This window comes from Cotesia typhae, unplaced genomic scaffold (genome assembly GCF_013202065.1).
Source record: "Cotesia typhae breed Kobodo isofemale line unplaced genomic scaffold, CoteBio_Ctyphae contig_50, whole genome shotgun sequence".
NCBI classification, from domain to species: domain Eukaryota; kingdom Metazoa; phylum Arthropoda; class Insecta; order Hymenoptera; family Braconidae; genus Cotesia; species Cotesia typhae.
This window is the reverse complement of record NW_027423758.1, coordinates 1-19,711: the sequence shown is the minus strand read 5'-3', so window position 1 is coordinate 19,711 and position 19,711 is coordinate 1. Positions and strand designations below refer to the sequence as shown.

The window sequence follows — 19,711 nt, the reverse complement described above, 5'->3', positions numbered from 1 at the left end:
ATTTGATTATTATCTGCAAAGTAATGTCGTACTGGATCCAGCTGATGTACTTTTAGGTTTTACTATCTCAGTCACAGAGACGGGCATCCTCTTACACTTATTGTCACACCCTGCAGTGGGGCTATTGAGTGGACTGTCAACTGCCTCGAGGCACCACCGGATAATCGACAAGGCGAAGCTGAATGTAAGTTTTATTTACATACTTACTTTTTACAACTCAAATAAAAGATAAATTAAGAAAGCTCTTTGCGAAATAAATCTAGTTACTTTAGATCGCTGAAGTTTATAATTTATCTGGAGATTCCTTATGATAAATTTCACAAGACAAGTTAAACCAAAAAAAAAAAAAAAACTTATAGAATACAACGCTTATTTATTATAAAAAATAGTAAAATAAAAAAAAATTTTTCTTTAAATTAATTATAATAAAAAAAATAATTTGGAAAAATTCTTATGATTTTTTTTAATTTCTTCTTATGAAATTTTTTTTATTATATTAAAGTTAGCCGAAATTTTTAATTTATTCATTTATTAATTGGAACAAAAAATAATTTTTTAAAAATTGCAATTCAAATTTTTTTTTTTTGTAATAATTTTTTCAATAAAAAAAATTACAAAAATTTTTAGATATGAGCTAACTTAATTTTGATAATTTCTTTTACCATAATTTAATTTTAATAATTGGTCTAAAAATTTTTTAAATTATTAAATTTAATTTTATAATTAATTTTCAATTATAAATTTTATTAATTAATTTTTTAATGATACTAAAGTTAGCCGAAGTTTTTAATTTGTTCATTTATTAAATTAGAATAAAAAAATAATTTAAAAAAAATTGCAATTAAAATTTTTTACAAATAAAATTTTTTTGTAATAACTTTATAAAAAATAAAAGTAGTCAATAATTAGAATTAATATTTAACAATGATAATAATAAATACTCAAGTAAAATGAATGAACATATCTGTACTGACAAAACAGCATCAGGATTGACACGATGGCCAGTAAACGCACTTATCCCGGGATCACCGTTATTCAGCTACCAGGGCGACGAGGCGCAAAACTTTACGATCCCGCGAGTCCGTGCGGGACTTTACAGACTTGAGATAAAAACTAAAGATGTAATTACCGATGCCAACATTCTTGATAGATCACCGAAGACGGTCTTGCTCTACGCAACCTCCAGTGCTCTGGACCACCTCCCGGTCTCTTATGAGAGCTCTCGCGGGAAACGACACCGCGCACTTAGATTTCAGCCGAGAAGAAATCGACGTCGGCTTACTGTTTCCTGGAGTAAAAGGTATTTGTCAATAAAAATAATAAATACATTTTTTTTTTTAATTAAAAATTACTTTCCACAAATAAATAATAAAAATCTAAAAAAAAAAAAAAAAATTACTTTTATCATGTTTAATTTTTTAATTAATTAATTATAATTACTTATTTAAAAATTTTCAGCCATGTTGATCCACACTCGTCCAACTACTGTCTTGCAGTGACTTCTGGAGGCAGTCAGCACCCACCAACTCTCTGTGCAGCCCAAAATCTTCTAGAAACTCACTCCCGGCCGATAAAAACCTACGGTTCCTCCAGAGAACACCAGCACCGTGGAGATCCTGAGGGCCTGCATTGTTTCAACCAGACGAAGCTCACCCTTCATGGCCTGAAATACAACACTACGTATGACTTCACTCTTTATGTGGTTAGTATTTTTAATTTTCTATTTTTCGTACTGGAAAAAAAAAAAAAAAAAAAAAAAAAGACTTTTTTTTTTTTATTTTAATTTTAATTTTTTAAAGGTGAGCACAAGAAATAATGTTTCAACTCGAGTGTCCACGGAGTCATTCAAGTTCCGACGAACTCCAGCTCAAGTATTGCGAACTGGTCGTTACGTCACCGCTAATTTAGGAAAATACGACGGATTCATGAATTTCCAGTACCAGCCTCCGCACAATGGAACTACAGAGTTTTATATTTTTCCTTGTGGCGGAGGAATCGTGTGGGCTAAACTTCGGGGGCCATCTGGAGTTATCAAGGTAATTTTTTTTTTTTTAATTTAAAAAAAAAAAATTAGTCCACTTTATAATAATTTATAAATTTTTTATTTTCATTTTATTATTAACTGATCAATTAATTTATTGATTTTTTTTTATTAGAAAAAAGAAGTTATAGGACACGCATCCTTAAAAGCTCCGTCCTTAGAACCAGGAAGACGCTACACCCTGGGAATCTACGCAACTCCTCAGGAACTGACAAAAGTGTCTTCTGTAAAAGTTCTAGCCACCCCAGAGGGTTCCATCTTATATCCCGAAGTAAGAACTCTGAAAAAAAAAATTCTTGAACCAAAAAAATTATTTTAAAGAACTATCTTCTTTGTGGTACATTGGTAATTAAAATTAAAATTAAATAACGCTGTAATTACATTGTAAAATGTAATATTTACATTGAAAGCTTTGAAAATTAACATTCAAAGTTTGAATGACAAAAATTTTATTTCGAACTGTAATTTTTCTAATTTTGAATATGGCGGGACACTTATTACTATTTATGATGTAATTTTTCAAGTTTTTTTTTTTTTTTTTTTTTTTTTTTTTTTTTTTAAGTACTTTGAAAGAAAAATTTCTTAGGATTTAAAAAATATTTCTTAAATACTAAGAAATATTTTTTTAATACCACATAAATTTTTTTTTATTCAATTTACAATTTTACCTGTCCAAAAATTACTGACAATTATAATTACTAAGCAAAAAAAAATTTGTTGAGGCAGGTTCCCACAAAAAGTCTGCCGCGGGAGTATCGATCGCTCCGCAAGTGCCACGAAGTGACAGTCGGCGTAGAATCAGCGGGGGCGGCCAAGTACTGCGTCCTGGTACGGGAGTTACGAGGCTCGTCTGCCGCGGGGATCGCAAGCATACCTGACCAGTGTGGGCTCCACCGACGACGCAGATCCGAGTACACTCTGGAGCAGTGCGAGGATAGGGTGAATCCTCCCGACAACCGCGCGCTTCTCTTCACTGTGAAGAGACTCCAGCCCGCGAAGGCTTATCTCCTTCAGATTACTGCCCAAATAAATGGACAGTCGCTTTCATATCCTCTTATTGACGTACACACTCGGAGATGTCAGCTATAATTAATTATTTAATTAATTAATTGATAATAAACCTTGTACATATTTTAAAAGGGATGCATGTATATATCAAAGTGTGAATGATATTTTTTCTTTATTGCCAATGTGTAATGTATTTTTTTACTCCGTTTATCGTTACATCTAATTGAATAATAAACGATTTATTTATTTCATTTATTATTTAATTCAATTTATTGTGAAGATTAAATTATAAGTTAATAAATTTTTTATAAAAATTCAGTTTGTCGCTTTTTTTTTTATAAATTATTCGGAATATTTTTGAGTAAATTTTTTAATTTTTTTAAATAATCAGAACAGTAAATAATTGGTAGAAATTATTTAATAATTTAATAATTTATGTTAAATCGTGTTACTGAGGCCATAAAGGCGTATCCCGGAAAAAATACCCTCAAAAAGGCATAAGGGCGTACTAAAAAATTTTTTTTTCGAAAAATAACGTATTTTTACTTAAAAATACATAAAAATTACGAAAAAAAAATTTTTTTTAATTTGAAATTAACTTTGATCAAAATTTTTTAGAATTTGAAATTTGTGATAATTTCTTTTTTTCATTTAAAAAATTTTTCATCGTCAAAAATATAAATTTACTTAAAACTACGATTAAAAACTCAATTTTAAAAATAAATTATTAAACAATAAATTTTAACATAAATAAAAAATTTTTCCAAATTTGACAATTTTTTCAAAGAAACAATTTTTTTAAAAATATAAATCATTAAAATTATAACTATAAACTTTTTTTAAAAATTTTCCTTCTAAATAAATAAATAAGTGAAAAAATAAATAAACAAATGTAAATAAAAAATTTTAATAATTTTTACAAAAATTTTATTTTTTTGTAAATCATAAAAACTATCTTTTTAAAATATTTTCTCAAAAATAAAAATATAGCTAAATAAATAAATTAGCTAATTTATTCAAAAGTAAATAAAAAATTATTCAATTTATTTAAAATTTAATAAAAAAAATTTTCCACACAAATAATCCCGCTGATACTTAAAAAAACTTATCACAAATCGATCGCCCATTCAACAAAAACCAACTGAAGCGTAAAAATGTTCATATGTCGCTAACTACCTCATCCATAAAAAAAAAAAAACTTTTTCTTCAGTAAGTACCAGTAGTTACCAGAGCGCAGTTACCCACACTCGCTCTCAAGAAATTCCAGATCCACGTCCGTCTTATCTATTTCTGTCGCGTTTACATTTAAATGTCTAAAATGTATAAATCCAGCAAGTGTTGAGCAGAACAAGAAACTAACAACTTAAACATTTTAGCAGCAGTTGCTTTTATATCTCCCAAGCAAGCGTTTAATTAAAAAAAAAAAAATGAGTGTCGCGTTCGAGGAAGATTTCATCGTGCTGCAAGAAGAGTTTCGGCAAGTGATCCAGGTGATAGCGTGGCCGATAATAATCGTGGGGATCCTAGCGAACGTGGGGGTGGTGGTCAGAATAGCCATCCCGCAGGGGACGACGAACCGAAGTAACTTGAGACCGTTGTACCGGTCCTCGCTGGTGTCTTTGGCGGCAGCGGACTTATTAATGCTGACCACGACGGGGACCAACGTTCTGGCGAACGTCTCCGGAAGGACACACCTCTGGAAGCTCCCCTCGAGCGCCTGCTCCTTGATTCCGTTCCTGCAGACAGTGGCGATGATAGTCGCGTCCTTAAACCTCGCTTTCGTCGCGACGGACCGGTTCCAGGCGATCCGGGCCCAGGTCCCGACTTCTTCCTCAAAATCTTCCTCAAGCTCCGTTGGGTTCCTGGTTGCTACGCTACTTTTCACGTGGGGCGTCGCCTTGGGCTCTTCTTACCCCGTCCTGAACATCTACAACACGGAAGCTGTTACAATAATAAACAATTCGACGGCTTACTCGTACGTTTTATTTTATTAGACTTATTTTGCAATTCTTAGCTCCATTGTTTCGGAATTACTTGGTAATTATTATTGTTTTAAATATTGTTATAAATTTAGAGCGATGCTGTGTCTCGTCAGTGATCGCCAGTTTGTGACTACTATTTACACAGCCTTGTTTACTGTTATTTTTCTGCCGCTCGCCGCGGTGTTTATTGTTGTTTACATTCTACTGGCCCTCAATATTCACAGGAAGAAAATTGGGAACAGTATAGCTTCCGAGTCGACTATCAGTCAAGAAATTTCTACAGGTAATGCCTGAAAAAAATTATTATTTTTTAATTTTTATAACAATACTCTGTCTACAGTGATAGAAGGATTTATTAACTATTAATAATTTAATTTATTTGAAGACAATTATTTAATTTATTTAATTTTAAAAAATAATTTTTAATGCTTTCTTAATGTCTCGTGCGGGAAAGAATAATTTTAAATTGTATGTAAAATTGAATTTTGAATTTTTGGAGAGGGTGGGGCAAGATGGTCCACCTGGGGTAAGATGGCCCACCTCAAAAATTGACCAAAAATTGATTTTTCTATTTTTTCATCATATTTTGGAGGTGGACCATCTTGCCCCCCTCCCCCAAAAAAAAAAATTTTTTTGGAACTTCTGAAAAATTTCGGTGAATTGAGTCAAAGTTGGACGAGTGTAAATTCACTTGATAGTAGAAAGCCACAAAAATTAAAAAATGGCTTAGGTGGGCCGTCTTGCCCCACCCTCCCCTAAATATTTCTAAGAACAAAATATTTAAAATAAAGTTTTAGAACTGGGATTTACTTTTGCTCAGAGAACCCAAAAAAAATTTTTGTAAAAATACACTGAAAAAAAAAAATTAATATTAAAAAAAAGAGGAATTTTTTTAGAAAAATATAAATTTTAGAAAATTTTCAATAATTTTCTTCTTCACCTGAAGAAATCACATTTTTTTTTTTTTTTTTTTTTTTTTTTTAAAAATTAAGTTTTTTTTTTTTTACATGTAAAAATTGTAAATTTTTGGCAGAAAAAAAAAAAACAATTATTTGTTCTTTATAATTAAAATTAAAAAAGTCAAATAAATCTCAGTAACTTTTTTTTTAAATGCGAAATTTTAATAAAATCTTCACACCTGAAAAAAATTGTAATTAAATTAATATTAATAAAATTTTCCAGCATCAACAAGTGTGAGCAACAGCGGCCCAAGACCAGCGAAGAAAAAAATCCCCAAGCACGTGATGCGTAAACGGCGAACAGTCCGAGTGATCCTCACCCTAATCGGCGTGTTTGTTTTGTGTCGAATGCCCCAGTGGTCATTTCTGCTGGTTAAATTATACTTGAAAGTATCCCATAAATTCTGGTGGCATTTGCAAGTTGTTTTGACATTACTGTCGCTAATAAATGCCGCGGTGCATCCGTTTCTCTATGCGTTTCTCAACGAGGCGCTCTCTCTAGTCTCCTGGGTGAATTCTCTGTGTTTGAAGAAAACTACGGAGCCTAATTCTGTTCCTGAAATTATTAGTATTAAAATTCCACGTGGTCCTTATGTTAATTAAAAATTCCATGCATCAAAATTAATAATTAATAATTAATAAATTATATATAAATGTAGTCTTGGATTTATATTTATATTTATATTCATAAATAAATAATTATAACTCAATCTCAATAAGTTTTTTAAATTTTTCACCGGGACTACCAACTGGTTCATGTTTTAGCAACTGAGTAGCGCGTTCCAAATTGAGCCTTCGATCTTCCCCAGGGCACGAAGCGAGCTCTCGTAATGCGACCGCCGTATATAAACCCAGTCTTGTTCCATAAGGATCTAGGATTGATGTCGTTTCTAGGATGCGCAAACACAACTCGCGTTTTTGCGGGTTATCTGAAGACTGTAGTTGGACGAGAGAGTGCGCAACTGCGATGCAATGTTGATGACCGGGATGAAGAAGTACTTGCAATCTATTTTTTATTAATTAATCTTGTATTAAAATCCTATTTTTTTTCTAAGTCCAAAAAAAAAATTTTAGTATGAAAAAAAATTTTTTTTTTGCATTTCTTCACGTTTCATACAAAAGTAAGTTGATTCCCAAAAAAAAATTTTTTCATGAAAATTTCTTCAAACTAAAAATTTTTTTGGACTTAAAAAAAAATAATAGAATTTTTTTATACGCCCTTATGGCATCCTAGGTGAATTCCAAAAGCCATAAGGGCACAAAAAAAAAATTTTTTTTTACTTAAATTTAATTAAAAAATTTTTAAAATTTTGCGCGGGCTTTATAAAATTTATTTAATTTAATAAAATTAAAATTACCTGGATAATAAATCAGTTAATACAGATTCTTTGGCACTTGCCATTGCAGTTTCAACTTCTTCGCCCAAGCGCTCTGTCAGCTGCATCACTTCCACAGATGTGAGAGTTCCTTAAAAAAAAAAAAAAAAAAAAAAAAAAAATTTACTTTAATTATAATTATACAAGAAAAATAAATGTTTATCCTTAAATCTTAACAAATAAATTATAATTGCAATTAAATAAAATACCTGGACATGAATCACAAAACCACTCGGTCTCTAAATCCAGCGGATCTCTAGGTAGAACAAGACCGGATCCACAAGTACATTTAAGAGTTCCCAGATGACTTTTTAGTTCCGTTGGATCTTTACAGCGCTCGCAATGACATGCAAAGTATTTGGTCGCTAATAAATGCTCCCGGCGTGCTCTTGTTGACCATAAAACGTGAGTATACGTGGTACTTATGTGCTCGCCTCTGAAAATTTCATTAAAATTAATTTAATTGTCACATTTTACCTCAAGGACTTTACTCAAATGGTTTAGTGTTAATAAAAGAATAAGTAAGTGGCTATTAAAAAATTTTACTTCGCCAATTTTATCATCACTAATTCCAGAAATTCAATCCATGCATACAATGTATGGATGTACGAAAGCTCTATTTAATAATTAGTTTTTAAAATTTGTAATTAATATTAAAAAAAAAAAAAAATCATCGGTAAATATTTAAAAATTTTTTATCTAAAAATGTAACTAAGAATTAAAAAAATTTTTTTTAAGCTCAATTTTTTAAATTATGATGGAATTTATTTTAATCTTCATCAGGAACGTACTGAAATTTATTATTTTTATTTTAATTCATTATTTATAAGATTTTAAGCATGGATAGTAACTGTACTCACTAATCATGCTGAAAACATTGTGCAAGTAATGCAAAAAGTAATATTTTCTTAGTTCTCTTAATAAAATTTCTTAGTTTTATTTACTTTCTATGTAAAAATATCATTACTTTTAATTATGATTTTATATACACCCAAGAAAAAAAAAATTAATTTAAATCAAGAAAAAAATTGTTGAACTATAAAATAATTTTGAAGAGTTTCAATGTCTTTAATCAATTAAAATTTACTTAAACTAAGAAAAATTTTTTAGTTCAAAAAATTCATCTTTAAAATTATTTTCTGTATCCAAGTTAATTTTTTTTTCTGTGTAATAATTAATTTTTTTTCAATGCTTACTAGTCCATAAATTTTATTTAGATTTATATAAATAATAATTGTAGACTTGAAAAAGAAATTAATTTGAATCAAGAGAAAAATTCTTGAGCTAAGAAATAATTTTTAAAGAGTTTTATTGTCTTTAATCAATTAAAATTAAGTTAAATCAAGAAAATATTGTTCAAAATTATTTATTTGATTCAAGAAAATTTTATTAAAAATTCTCACTTTTTAATAGACGTCGCAGCAATAACAATAATCCTGGGCCGCCCTTTGTTATCAATAAAAAAATTATGGGTAGTATTAGCAAGACAAGAGTGTTCCATCAAGCAAGCATGCTGATAAATGGCAACAGAGCCTTCGGGAGGATTCGTCTCCAAAGCATTGACATCAATGAGCCCGCAGATTTTCCTCACAGTGGCTTTATCAATCCCCAAGACTTTATCAATAACCGGCTGGAGCTGGTGAATAACAGCCTCAGTTTCTTCAAAAGCTTCTGTACCAGGCCCGCGATCATCCTCGTGGCTCTGGAGGCTTGCAAGAGTCTGCCAGCGAGAGTGGCTTTTTTTGTGCACCAGGATCATCCTAAGGACCATCAGGATGTTGTAGGACGGAAGGAGTCTCAGACTCGCGAGCACTTTGCACTCGACTCCGTGCCGGTTTTCGTCGACGAGTCCGTCACAGGAGACTTTGCACGCGTACCAAGAACACCCTGGACACCGAACTCGGACTCCAGGCTCTCCACAGCCAACACACACTCGTTCAGTTTGTCTTGCCGGACCCCAGACCAACGGGGTCTCCGCGATCACCAGGTCGCCGGGGTTCAAGTCTCGGGATGCTATCAAGTGCTTCCCCAGCTCTGGGGATGTGCTTACTTGCCAGGATTGGCAGGTTTGCTTGTGAACTGGCCAATCGTCTCGTTGGTGAGCTGCACTGCAGTAAAATTTTATCTTGCAACCCGTGCAACGGTGCTTTGCTTCTGATTGACACACTCCGCATTTTCCCGTCTCCATTTTTTTATTACACTGAAATTTATTGACTTTTTTAATAATTAAATTAAGATAAATTGATTAATTTATTTAATTTATATAAATTATTAATTTATTTAATTTACATAATTTATTAATTTATTTAATCAAATAAAATAAATAAATTAAAATTAAAATTTTTGTTACAATAACATTAGCAAATATCTAAAAATTTTTAATTAAATTATTGGGAAAAAAAAAAATTAAAAATTTTTTAATGTCATAAATTTTATTTAACAAACAAATTTATTTTAAAAAATTGCATTTTTAATTTTTTTTTTTTTATTATAAAAATTCAAACAATTATAAAATATTTGATAAATTAATATTCATTTTAATATTTTTTAATTTTGTTATCATAAATTATTTTTTTAATTTTTTTTTTTTTTTTGGCAATTAAATTATTATGAAAAAATTTAATTAAAAATAATATAAATAATCATTTTTTTTTTTATATTAATATTTATAAAAATTAATTTTTTAAACTTACTGTATATATTTTAAGCGGCTAACATTTACCAAACTGTCTTGATTCTCGATTGTGACACTACACACTTGAAGTTGTTATAAATATAACTATAGATTATAAATAGATCCACTATGGTAGGAAGAAAATTCTAATAGAGTGTTTTAATTGTTACGTTTTCAAATATGAATAAAAAAAAAATTATTTCATATTTAAAAAAATTACAGGATTGTGTTTATAAAAATAGTTGATAAAAATTGTTTTCAATTATAATTATATAACGAATTTGCTAAAATTATATAATAAAATATTTCTTCTTATTAAATATCTTGAAAATAAATAAATATTTATTAACTTTTCAATTTTTAAAACTTACCGGATTGTAATTTTAAAAACAGCGCCAATATTTTTTTCAAAATGGCGAATTTCCCAAATTAAGATATATATAAACCCTTTTTAGGTTATTATTATGAGTAATACGCGATAATAATTAAAAAAAAAAAATTCTTTTTAATTGGAAGAATATCTTAAAAATAAATTAAAATTATTAATTTGAAAATTTACAACACTTTACGCATCAAAATGGCGCGAACAAGTCCGATAAAATGGCGGATCGCTCAAATGAAGATATATAGACTTATTTTAGGGTTATAATTGTAAGTAATATGCAATAAAACTATAACAATATTTTTCTAGTTAGAATCTTAGCTTAAAAAAAAATTTATACAATTTTTTCAAGTTAAATTTAAAAAAATATCAATCCTGTTAAAAGAAATAGTAAAAATAAAAATAAAATGATCCTTTAAAGACAAGAGCTCCTTATAATAGAACAGAGTAAACATTAGAAACCGATAAAACGACGTAGATAAATAAATTTGTTATATAAAAGTAGAGAGATGTGTTGATTTGTAAAACGAGAGTGAGGAAAGCTCAATACGCTGTAAGATAAATATTCTCTCGGGAACGTGATCGTAGAAACGCTTGTAAAATCCGTAAATGGCGATCGGTTTATTCCAAAAGTAATATTACATAGGTAGATACAACTCGAGTTCTCTCGGTACCGATACCATGTTCATTAACATTATAGAAACGTCTTCCAGATCCGCAGTATGTACGTAATCCATATGTTCGTTTTTTATTTATATTATATATTATGTATATACATATACATATACATACATTGAAGTCTTGACCAATCGACGATAAAAACGTTATCCATTGGTATTCTTCATTCGATTACATGTCTACCGGCTATAAATATTTTTTTACTGATTTTTTTTTTATAACATTTTTCATGTATCGTGTATCGCCAAACCTGGAGAAAATTTAATTACTAATTTATTAAAACATTTATTTACTTAAATAATTACTAGCTACTTTTCAGACACTGTGTGTCTGCTGTAATTTGTAAACTATGAATAAATAAAATTTTAAATTAAATAATTAATTTTGTTAAATTAACTATTGACGTTTTTAAAGATATAAGCTCATTAATTTTAAATATAGATTTATTAATTTCAAGATAATTTTCGAGCACTTGCATTACGAAGAATTTATCAAACATCAGTCACGTTTTCATGCAGTCTCTTTGAAAATTAAATTAATTATTTCATATAGCCAGTTAATTTAATATATTATATTATATTGTATTATTATTAATTATAGTTACTTATAAAAATAGCAAAGATAATTACAATTTTACCTAGAGATCGTTAACAATTACAATTATCTAGATATATTTAAAATTTATCATGATTAAAACAGACACAGTGTCAATATCAAAGACCCTTTTTTGTGCTGTCGTTGACAGTGCGTTGGAGATTAGAAATACTTATTTTCTGTCTAAGAGCGTTGGCGATGTCGCGACACGTGCACACGAGGTTGCAGATTATCTTCGAAGGTGACTCGTACTCGTTGGGAACGATCCCGTCGACGGACGACTCGAAGAAGCTGAACAGAGGGAACCACACTCTGGTTCTTATGGAGTCACGCTGCATTAATGCTTGGTTGTTCGCTAACGTGTGGTAGTACAGAAACAGCCGAGACGTTATGTAGAACGCTACGAACACGTCTATTGAGTAGTGCTCGTGGGCTGCTAGGATGAAGAATATACCGAACATGTTCAGCATCCACGTGAATGTGTGCAAGAAGTAGAATTGGCGAGGCGTATCTGCAAAAATTAAAATTTTTTTATAAATTTTTTACAAAAAAACCTTTTTATAATTTTTTTATAAAAAAATTTAATCAAAAAAATTAATATCAAAATTTTCATAATTTAATTTTAGTTACAAAAAATTGTTTTTGATTTTTTATACCAATTTTTGGTTAAAATATGAGAAATACACAAAAATTAAAAAGGAATTTTCTTGTTTAAAATTAAATTATCTATACAAAAAAAGTTTCTTATAATTTTTTTTTTTTTTTTTTTTCCAAAATTTAATCAAAAAAATTGATGTCAAACTTTTTATAATTCAAATCTAGCCCCAAAAAATTGTTTTTGACTTTTTATGATAATTTTCGGTTAAAATATGAGAAATACGGGAAAATTAAAAAGGAATTTTTTAGTAAAAAATTTAATTTTCAAAAAAAAAAAAAATTTTTTTTTTAATTTTCTCGTATTTTCAAAATTTAATCTAAAATTTTTAATTTAAACTTTCTCCATTTTAATTTTGGCTACAAAAAATTTCTTTCAGGGTGGCTTAAATTTTTTAAAATTTTCAATATCGTCAAAAATTAAATTGTTAATTTTACAAATTTTAAAAAATCATTATGGCTCTTAATTGCAATATGATAAAAACTATCTCATTTTCTAATATATTAATATATGAAAAAATATAAAAATATATAATAATTAAAAATTTTTTAATATAAATTAATTTTCATATCAATTAATTAAATCTTCTATAACTTTTAAAAATAAAATATTTATGAGAAAAAATTCCATAAATTCAAAACTTATCTACTCAACAACATCGATTCGAACAAAGCATAAATATTTACATCTGACGCAATAAATAAATTAGCCTCGAGTGAATTAAGTAATCAAAGCCTTGACACCCGAAGATCGATAAAAATCAAACTGATAAACAGAAGCAACTCACACTCAGTAATAAAAAAGTTAAGCATTGTCAGCGCGACGGTGTGTCCGCTGAACATATAGTCCCCGCACGTTCTAACTCCCTGAATAGACATCCCAGCGCCTCGCCAGATGACATACGCCATTGAAATTTTATTATACAGCTCCCCGTAGGCGGTTTTCGCCCAGGGATCGTCAGGAGTCGGTCTGGGTTGGCACTGTAAATGTGCTCCAGGAACACTCAGAGACGTTATCAGCATCGTCACGCATCTCAACAGGAACACTGTCCCCGATAAAGCGAAGAATCTTCTCAGTAAAATAAACCTGTAAAATTAATTTTTTATTAATTATTTTTTACTGTGTAAATATTTTTGCTGTTAATTCAAAATAACAATTCATAAATTTATTTCAAAATTTTTTGCCGTAATTATTAATTATTTTTATTAATAATTTAAATCAATAAACTTTACCTATATTTATGAAATATAAGAACCATCAGCCAGATAGCGAACAACAATGTACCAGTTACTTCGCAGATGTCAAAAGCCCAGGGTATGTGAGGGACATTGTCAAGAAAAATGTCTGGCAATGGCGGGTATTTTTTCATGTCTGGAACTCTGTCGTGGACTATCACCATCACGAAGGCTGTGATCCACGTCACTATGAACAAATAGCCCAGGCTGATAAATGCTTTCCAGATTTCTGGAGGTAGATGCGAGGCATGTCCGTCGTCGGATACTGACGCTGAATAGAATTCTGGGTCTACTGAACTTTCGTTGTTTGATATGAAACTCTGTAACTAGACAATTTTAATTAGTAATTTTTTTTTTTTTTTTTTATTAAGTATGTAATTTATTGTCATGGAAAATAATTTTATTTAGAAAAAATAATCAATGTATTGAATATTGCAGTGGTGTAAAATGATTTGAAATATTTACGGATGACAGGACAATTAATAAAGAAGTTTAATGTACATAATATTGTCTTTCTATTGTTAATTGTGATCGATAATAAACAGCTGCATTGTTTAATGAATGTGAAAAATTTTATATTGTTTTTTTTTTTTTTTTTTTTTTTTTTTTTTTTTTTTTAATGGTGTAAAATATTGAAAATACAAAAAAATCACAAAATACCTTTTTTTTTGTAGGAAATTAAAGTCTTTATGCATTTTTTTTTATTTCTTATTTTTTAGCCAGAATTTTAATTAAAAAAAAATTTTTTTAAATGTATTAAAAAAATAATAATAATAAAAAACAAACCTCTTGCCTATTATGAGAATAAAAATTCGAAGAACTAAACTCAAGCTGCCCCAGCTCAAATAAAACCGCCATATTTTCCTTCTGCAATTTTTTAATACTGATATAAAGTCTCTTAACATCTCCCAGCTTCACAATTTTCATCCCCTGGCTCTTGAGATCATCTTCGCGGATTGTCAGCAGAGACTTGCCATCAATGTCATGAGCCTTGAAGTAAAACGCACAGGATCCATGCCCGGACTCTTCGAGCCATTTGATCACGTCCTCGTTCGTCCAGTTGACGATGTCCTTCGGCAGCGTCTTGGCCATATCAGATACAATAAAACTACGGGTAGTCAATCAGCTGTCGCAGACACTCCAATTTCCGATCCCGATCTATCATTTTTGAAAAAAAAAAAAAAAAAAAAAAAAAAAAATGAACAATTTAAAAAAAAATTAATCGCAAATTAAAAAAATTTATAAATTAAAAAAGAAAAAAATTGAATATCACAATTTTTTAAAAAATTATATAATCCAAGATTTTACTAAGCATAATTCAAATTATACGGGATGTTTTTTCGGATCATATGTAATTTTTTTTTTTTTTTAAATAATTTTTCAACAAAATAAACTACAAAAATTTTCAGACGATTAATTTAATTTTCATCATAATCTCTTTTTTAATGACACCCTGATTCTGATAACAAAGGTGTTAATTATCATGCTTAATGATTACTATTAATTATCCATTAATCACTTAGCATGTGTTTATATATAAATGTGTAAGAATAAGTCAGCTTATTTAATTTTTACAAATAATTCTATAAAATAAAATTAGCTGAAATAAAAATATAATAAATAAATACCTTCTTTGTCTTGGTGGCAGTTTTTATTTTTAAGAATAATTAAACATTATTCTGAGCGATGTTGATACTGGACGCATGTTATTATTTATATTTATATTTCAACAAAAATATTTTAAAAAAATATTACTTCAGCGCTCACATATTTTTAGCCGAACAAATAATTTCAGCCATGTCGCTAATGGAATTTTTAATAGAAAACAAATAGACAATTAAAATATTCACTGATACTGATAACAAGGCCGTATTTATTATCGCACTGAACAATGAATTTTGCTGGCGCGGTTGAGTTGGAACTACGGACTAGAAGAGAGAAGAGGTATGTGTATTAGTCAAGCTATTGTATGATACTTAGGATGTGACAAATAATTATAATCATAAAATTACAATTATAATTATAATTATAAAACAAACTAATGACAAGCGGTTATGATACCTTGTGCTGACTGGTGGCTGGTTGATGATCCGGTGTTGTTTAATGTTATTAACTGCTAACTGTAAACTGTAAATGTGTAAATGTTGAATTGAAATGATAAATAACTGTAACATGTGAGTGTCCTACTTTTTATTCTTCTTAGTTTAGTTTTAGGTGTCAAACAGAGAATTTGTTGAATTTTTTGAGGTTACGGGCGTTGCCGCAAGATGGCGTGCAGCGCACTTTCTGTCAATAATTTATTTAAATTATAATGTCATAAAAAAAAACAGCTGCTGACATAATCAACATCTGGCACGGAAGATTACTAGAAAATTCACAAGTTCAAGATGGCGCTCGTGATTTTTATTTTTTACGGATGCAAACACCCTGATAGCCACACTTGCTCAGCAAATGTTTTCTGAGCAATAATTTCGATCAACCTTACGGTAAATTTACAGTAATTTTTGCTCTTCCAACATTTGACGGAAATTTGCTTACAATTTGTACTGCAAATTAACGTCCATCTACAGACGTATTTTGACGACAATTTTCCGGAAAGACTTGAAGTGCAAATTATTGATATCAAGTTGAAGACATATTTCAATGACAGATTGTCATAAATTTAACCTCAAAGTTTCAGAGAAAGTTTATTCCATTAACTTTCAGGTAATTTGAGCTACAATTTTCTATCAAAATAGTTATTAAGTTTAATAAAATTTTAAGTCCAAAGTTAACTGAAAATGTAGAACTTTAAAATAATACTGATACAAAGAAATTTATATTATATTAAATTACTCTTAAAATATATTGTCTTATCTATTTAAATTAAAAATTTATATTAAATTAAAAACAAAAATGTTTTTGTGAATTATTTAAAAGAATTAATTCAGATATTAGTAATTATTTTATTCATTTATTTATTATAAAAAAAAACTGGAAACCATAGATCATTTGAAAATTTATACTTAAAATGAAATTTCGGATTAAAAAAAGCTTACCAAATAAATAATTGAGTTTGGTAGAAAAAAAAATTTGTTTTTGAGATAAATTATTTTTATTCACTTAAAGAACAGTAAAAATGAAAGTAATTTTAAAATACATAAGGAAAAAATATTCATATGAAATGCCCAAAATTATTTTTATTTTAATTAATAGTTTTTAGACTCTGTAATATTAACAATTTACTCCAATTAAATAATCGTTACACACATGTTTGGTATAATTATCATAGATATAATTATGAAATTTTGCTTCGCTGAATGTAGCCTCAGAATATGTAGGTGAAACTTTTGCCAGTGAGATGAAACCAGAACAGGAACTGATGATGCCCAGTGAAACTCCAATTCATCACATGATATCCGGAAAAATAAATGACAGAGTTGAAAAATCCAACGACGTTGCAATAAAAGCTATTGATAATTACTGAAAATATCATACAAGTTAATACAGTTACTTCATTATAGCTATTGAAATTTTAAAGTAAATATGTGAATAATAATAATAATAATAATAATAATAATAATAATAATAATAATCAATCAATCAATTTCTTTGCATTAGATAATAAAATATATTGGTATTAAGGGTTAAAATAATATTATTGTCAAAATCCTCCCACTAAAACATATTGCTAAGTAATTGAGCTTATTACATTACAACAGCTACAAATGCATTATTTAATTGTTCATCGTTAATGCTTTCATCAGTGAAAGGCTTTTCTACCCACAATGGCATTCTATAGCATTTACTTCTTACAATATTATATGGTATTATTTCTACTTCGTCATACAATGTACATAAAAAACCTGGAAATTTATTGAAGGCTGATTTAAAATATTGTACAAAGAATTTAAATTTTTAAAGTAACGAACTGCAAAAAAATATTGATTTTCGTAAAATATTATGTTTTTAATAATCCCGATTTTATCTTTATTTGTAATAAAAGTATTATTTTGATTTTTTATAGAAAAAAGAAATGTTGGAGTTTGCAAGTTAGCATATTGAGTTGAATTATTTACCATTGGACTTAAAATTGGACCATCATCATGTTTTCCATATGCTTTAAATAATTTAGAAGTATCATTATTATTACTATTGATAAACGATTGTTCCTTAATTCTTTTATGAATCTGCTTTAATGGTTGATCAGGTTTTCTAACATATCCTCTAATTGTGGGCATGCAATTTTCATAGGGAAATGCTGAAATTGAATCTAAGGAACCGTACTGGTGATAATCAGATACAAGATGTAAGAGCCCATGTATATTATAAGTGAGAAAGTCTAATCCGTACATTTTATCGGCATGGTTTACAAAAGATTTGAGCGCTTCATCAGCAAAGTCTAAATTTCCAGGTAAGCATGAATCATTAAGTAGTACACGCATAGATGCATGCAGTAGTAAAAATGATTGTATAGATCAGAACTGATTACGCCTCTGAAAACTACAACGAATGTAAACAAAAGTAACTGGCGAAACTCTGTTGCTTTGAATTTTGAATAATTATCTATCTCTTGCGGTTTTCTTGCGAATTCACGGGGACAGTAAGAATTTAAAGTTATTAATCTATTTGACACAATGTTGACTTTGAATTTCGGTAATTTTTTAGTTATAGATGTTCCCAATAATATTGACCCAATAATTTTTTTCATAACACCCAAACATACAAGATGCATATAATCAAACGGAACTTGATTAACTAAATTAATTGGCAGATCGTGAATAGCCGATTTTCCCTTGTGATGATCAACATCTGATAACATTCTGTATTCTAAATCAGTTCTTAATTTATGATTAATTCCGACAAACCGATTGGATTTATGAAACGTAATACCTTCTACATGACATTTTGAACAGGGATATTTGGCAACATGTGAAGCATGGTTTAAAACATAAGCTCTAGCAGGGGCATCTGCAATAAAACACCGAAATTTAAGATAAATTAAATTACCGTTAAAAATAATACCGCCTTCTTCTTCAATAGATTTTACTTCTTGCACAAAATCCAAAAAAATCTGTAAAAGAATTAGGCTTCTTTACGCCTTCATAAATTCCAATAAGCTCGGGTTTATCGTGACTTAAATTTATTACGCGAATTTGAATGGGCCATAATTGAATATTTTTATTTAACTCTACGCCATCGGTATTAAAATCAATTATTAATTCACGGGGAATCGATTCTAAAGAAACAAGAGATAAAATTGATTTTAACGTTGATTCGAGTCCTAAGTGAAGATATTCTCCCGGAGGAATTATCTTTGTTTGTATTTTCTCTCGAGGGGTTTTTAATAATGATCGACAGTCTGTGGGTAAGAAGTTCAGTTGTGGGTGGGTATGTAGAATCTTCAACATCGTATTACTTTGAACTTGGTTCATTTTTGTATTGAAAAAACCTTTTGCTAAATTAGCTTTGAATGATTCTGCACTAAACACAGTTTCTGTAGGCTTGCAATAATTTGTAATGTCATTACTGGTATTATCCGAAGTACTATTTTTAAAACTATTATCATTTTGAAAAGCTACTGACGATTTTGCATGGTGATCTGACATCAAAGACGCCGTGGAATTTTCAGAAAATGATTTTACATCTGTACAGTCTACATGATAATTATTATTACAAGTATTGTTTAAAATTGAGTTTAATTGTTCGGTAGATGTTAAAAATTCAGTATATTTTTAGTAGGAATAGATTCTATTGTATTATTGTCACTGCTACTAAAATCCCAGAATGATTGAAATTCCAAGGGTTCAAATCTATTATCATTGTCAATATCAATGTTGTTACTTTTTTGGTTATTGTTGGTACTTTCATCGAAGCTATTTTGAGTAAAATCACTTATTACAGAGTTAAATTGCGTAGTCGCTAAAAATTCTGGACTTTTTCTAGAGGAAATAGGTTGTGTTTGATCATTACCATTAATACTACAAGTGAAAAAAGATAGCGGATCTACAGACTCTACATTATTATTATTATCATTATTATTATTAGTATTATTGTCTAATTCATCAAAAAATACTTTCCTCAATTTTCTCCTGTGATTCATGGACAATAAATCCCATCGTTTCCTTGAACCTGGACGGAGTTCTGG

General features: G+C 29.1%; 4 protein-coding genes across 11 annotated transcripts in view; 2 read left to right on the top strand and 2 right to left on the bottom strand.

Moving 5' to 3' along the window:
• Nucleotides 1-3,367, top strand: part of Nord (neuron derived neurotrophic factor nord) — a 106,955-nt gene extending 103,588 nt beyond the window's left edge. For 4 of the 7 annotated variants that reach the window (XM_074249513.1, XM_074249511.1, XM_074249508.1 and 1 more), the window contains 6 exons: nucleotides 57-184; nucleotides 982-1,300; nucleotides 1,459-1,702; nucleotides 1,800-2,036; nucleotides 2,157-2,312; nucleotides 2,768-3,367. In XM_074249513.1, coding sequence (XP_074105614.1) covers nucleotides 57-184; nucleotides 982-1,300; nucleotides 1,459-1,702; nucleotides 1,800-2,036; nucleotides 2,157-2,312; nucleotides 2,768-3,130 — 1,447 coding nt within the window. In that variant the 3' untranslated portion in view covers nucleotides 3,131-3,367. Of the gene's footprint in view, nucleotides 1-56; nucleotides 185-981; nucleotides 1,301-1,458; nucleotides 1,703-1,799; nucleotides 2,037-2,156; nucleotides 2,313-2,763 lie in introns of all 7 variants that reach the window. The other 3 variants (XM_074249514.1, XM_074249509.1, XM_074249512.1) reach the window with 2 other exon arrangements.
• A 785-nt stretch (nucleotides 3,368-4,152) lies between these two features.
• LOC141531754 (uncharacterized) lies at nucleotides 4,153-6,700 on the top strand. The gene is made up of 3 exons (XM_074249735.1): nucleotides 4,153-5,024; nucleotides 5,124-5,314; nucleotides 6,214-6,700. The coding sequence occupies exons 1-3, from the start codon at nucleotides 4,477-4,479 to the stop codon at nucleotides 6,591-6,593; spliced, it is 1,119 nt and encodes a 372-aa protein (XP_074105836.1). The 5' UTR covers nucleotides 4,153-4,476; the 3' UTR covers nucleotides 6,594-6,700.
• On the bottom strand, nucleotides 6,690-11,516 carry Smyda-5 (SET and MYND domain containing, arthropod-specific, member 5). Its single transcript, XM_074249732.1, has 5 exons — nucleotides 10,060-11,516; nucleotides 8,770-9,566; nucleotides 7,576-7,802; nucleotides 7,349-7,457; nucleotides 6,690-6,996 (listed from the first exon to the last, which is right to left on the bottom strand). Exons 2-5 carry the CDS (start codon nucleotides 9,552-9,554, stop codon nucleotides 6,690-6,692), a joined length of 1,428 nt encoding a protein of 475 aa, XP_074105833.1. The 5' UTR covers nucleotides 9,555-9,566; nucleotides 10,060-11,516.
• Nucleotides 11,517-11,656: 140 nt separating this feature from the next.
• On the bottom strand, nucleotides 11,657-15,806 carry Smsr (Sphingomyelin synthase related). Of its 2 annotated transcripts, none has more exons than XM_074249734.1 (6): nucleotides 15,646-15,806; nucleotides 15,214-15,512; nucleotides 14,371-14,737; nucleotides 13,582-13,904; nucleotides 13,137-13,435; nucleotides 11,657-12,205 (listed from the first exon to the last, which is right to left on the bottom strand). In XM_074249734.1, the coding sequence occupies exons 3-6, from the start codon at nucleotides 14,674-14,676 to the stop codon at nucleotides 11,814-11,816; spliced, it is 1,320 nt and encodes a 439-aa protein (XP_074105835.1). In that variant the 5' UTR covers nucleotides 14,677-14,737; nucleotides 15,214-15,512; nucleotides 15,646-15,806; the 3' UTR covers nucleotides 11,657-11,813. The 2 variants fall into 2 exon arrangements, with proteins under 2 accessions (XP_074105835.1, XP_074105834.1); XM_074249733.1 differs by having other exon boundaries at nucleotides 13,582-13,910; nucleotides 15,646-15,805.
• Between the last annotated feature and the right edge of the window lie 3,905 nt (nucleotides 15,807-19,711).

What these genes read in the sequence shown, in the direction of transcription:
- LOC141531754 (XM_074249735.1), top strand. Translation starts at nt 4,477, where the DNA reads ATGAGTGTCGCGTTCGAGGAAGATTTCATCGTGCTGCAAGAAGAGTTT. An exon ending in AACAATTCGACGGCTTACTC is followed by an intron (nt 5,025 to 5,123) that starts GTACGTTTTATT and finishes TTATAAATTTAG; the next exon opens with AGCGATGCTGTGTCTCGTCA. An exon ending in CAGTCAAGAAATTTCTACAG is followed by an intron (nt 5,315 to 6,213) that starts GTAATGCCTGAA and finishes AAAATTTTCCAG; the next exon opens with CATCAACAAGTGTGAGCAAC.
- Smyda-5 (XM_074249732.1), bottom strand. Translation starts at nt 9,554, where the DNA reads ATGGAGACGGGAAAATGCGGAGTGTGTCAATCAGAAGCAAAGCACCGT. An exon ending in GTTTTGTGATTCATGTCCAG is followed by an intron (nt 7,458 to 7,575) that starts GTATTTTATTTA and finishes TTTTTTTTTAAG; the next exon opens with GAACTCTCACATCTGTGGAA. An exon ending in TTAACTGATTTATTATCCAG is followed by an intron (nt 6,997 to 7,348) that starts GTAATTTTAATT and finishes AATAAAAAATAG; the next exon opens with ATTGCAAGTACTTCTTCATC.
- Smsr (XM_074249733.1), bottom strand. Translation starts at nt 14,676, where the DNA reads ATGGCCAAGACGCTGCCGAAGGACATCGTCAACTGGACGAACGAGGAC. An exon ending in ATTCTCATAATAGGCAAGAG is followed by an intron (nt 13,911 to 14,370) that starts GTTTGTTTTTTA and finishes AAAATTGTCTAG; the next exon opens with TTACAGAGTTTCATATCAAA. An exon ending in CTTATATTTCATAAATATAG is followed by an intron (nt 13,436 to 13,581) that starts GTAAAGTTTATT and finishes TTAATTTTACAG; the next exon opens with GTTTATTTTACTGAGAAGAT.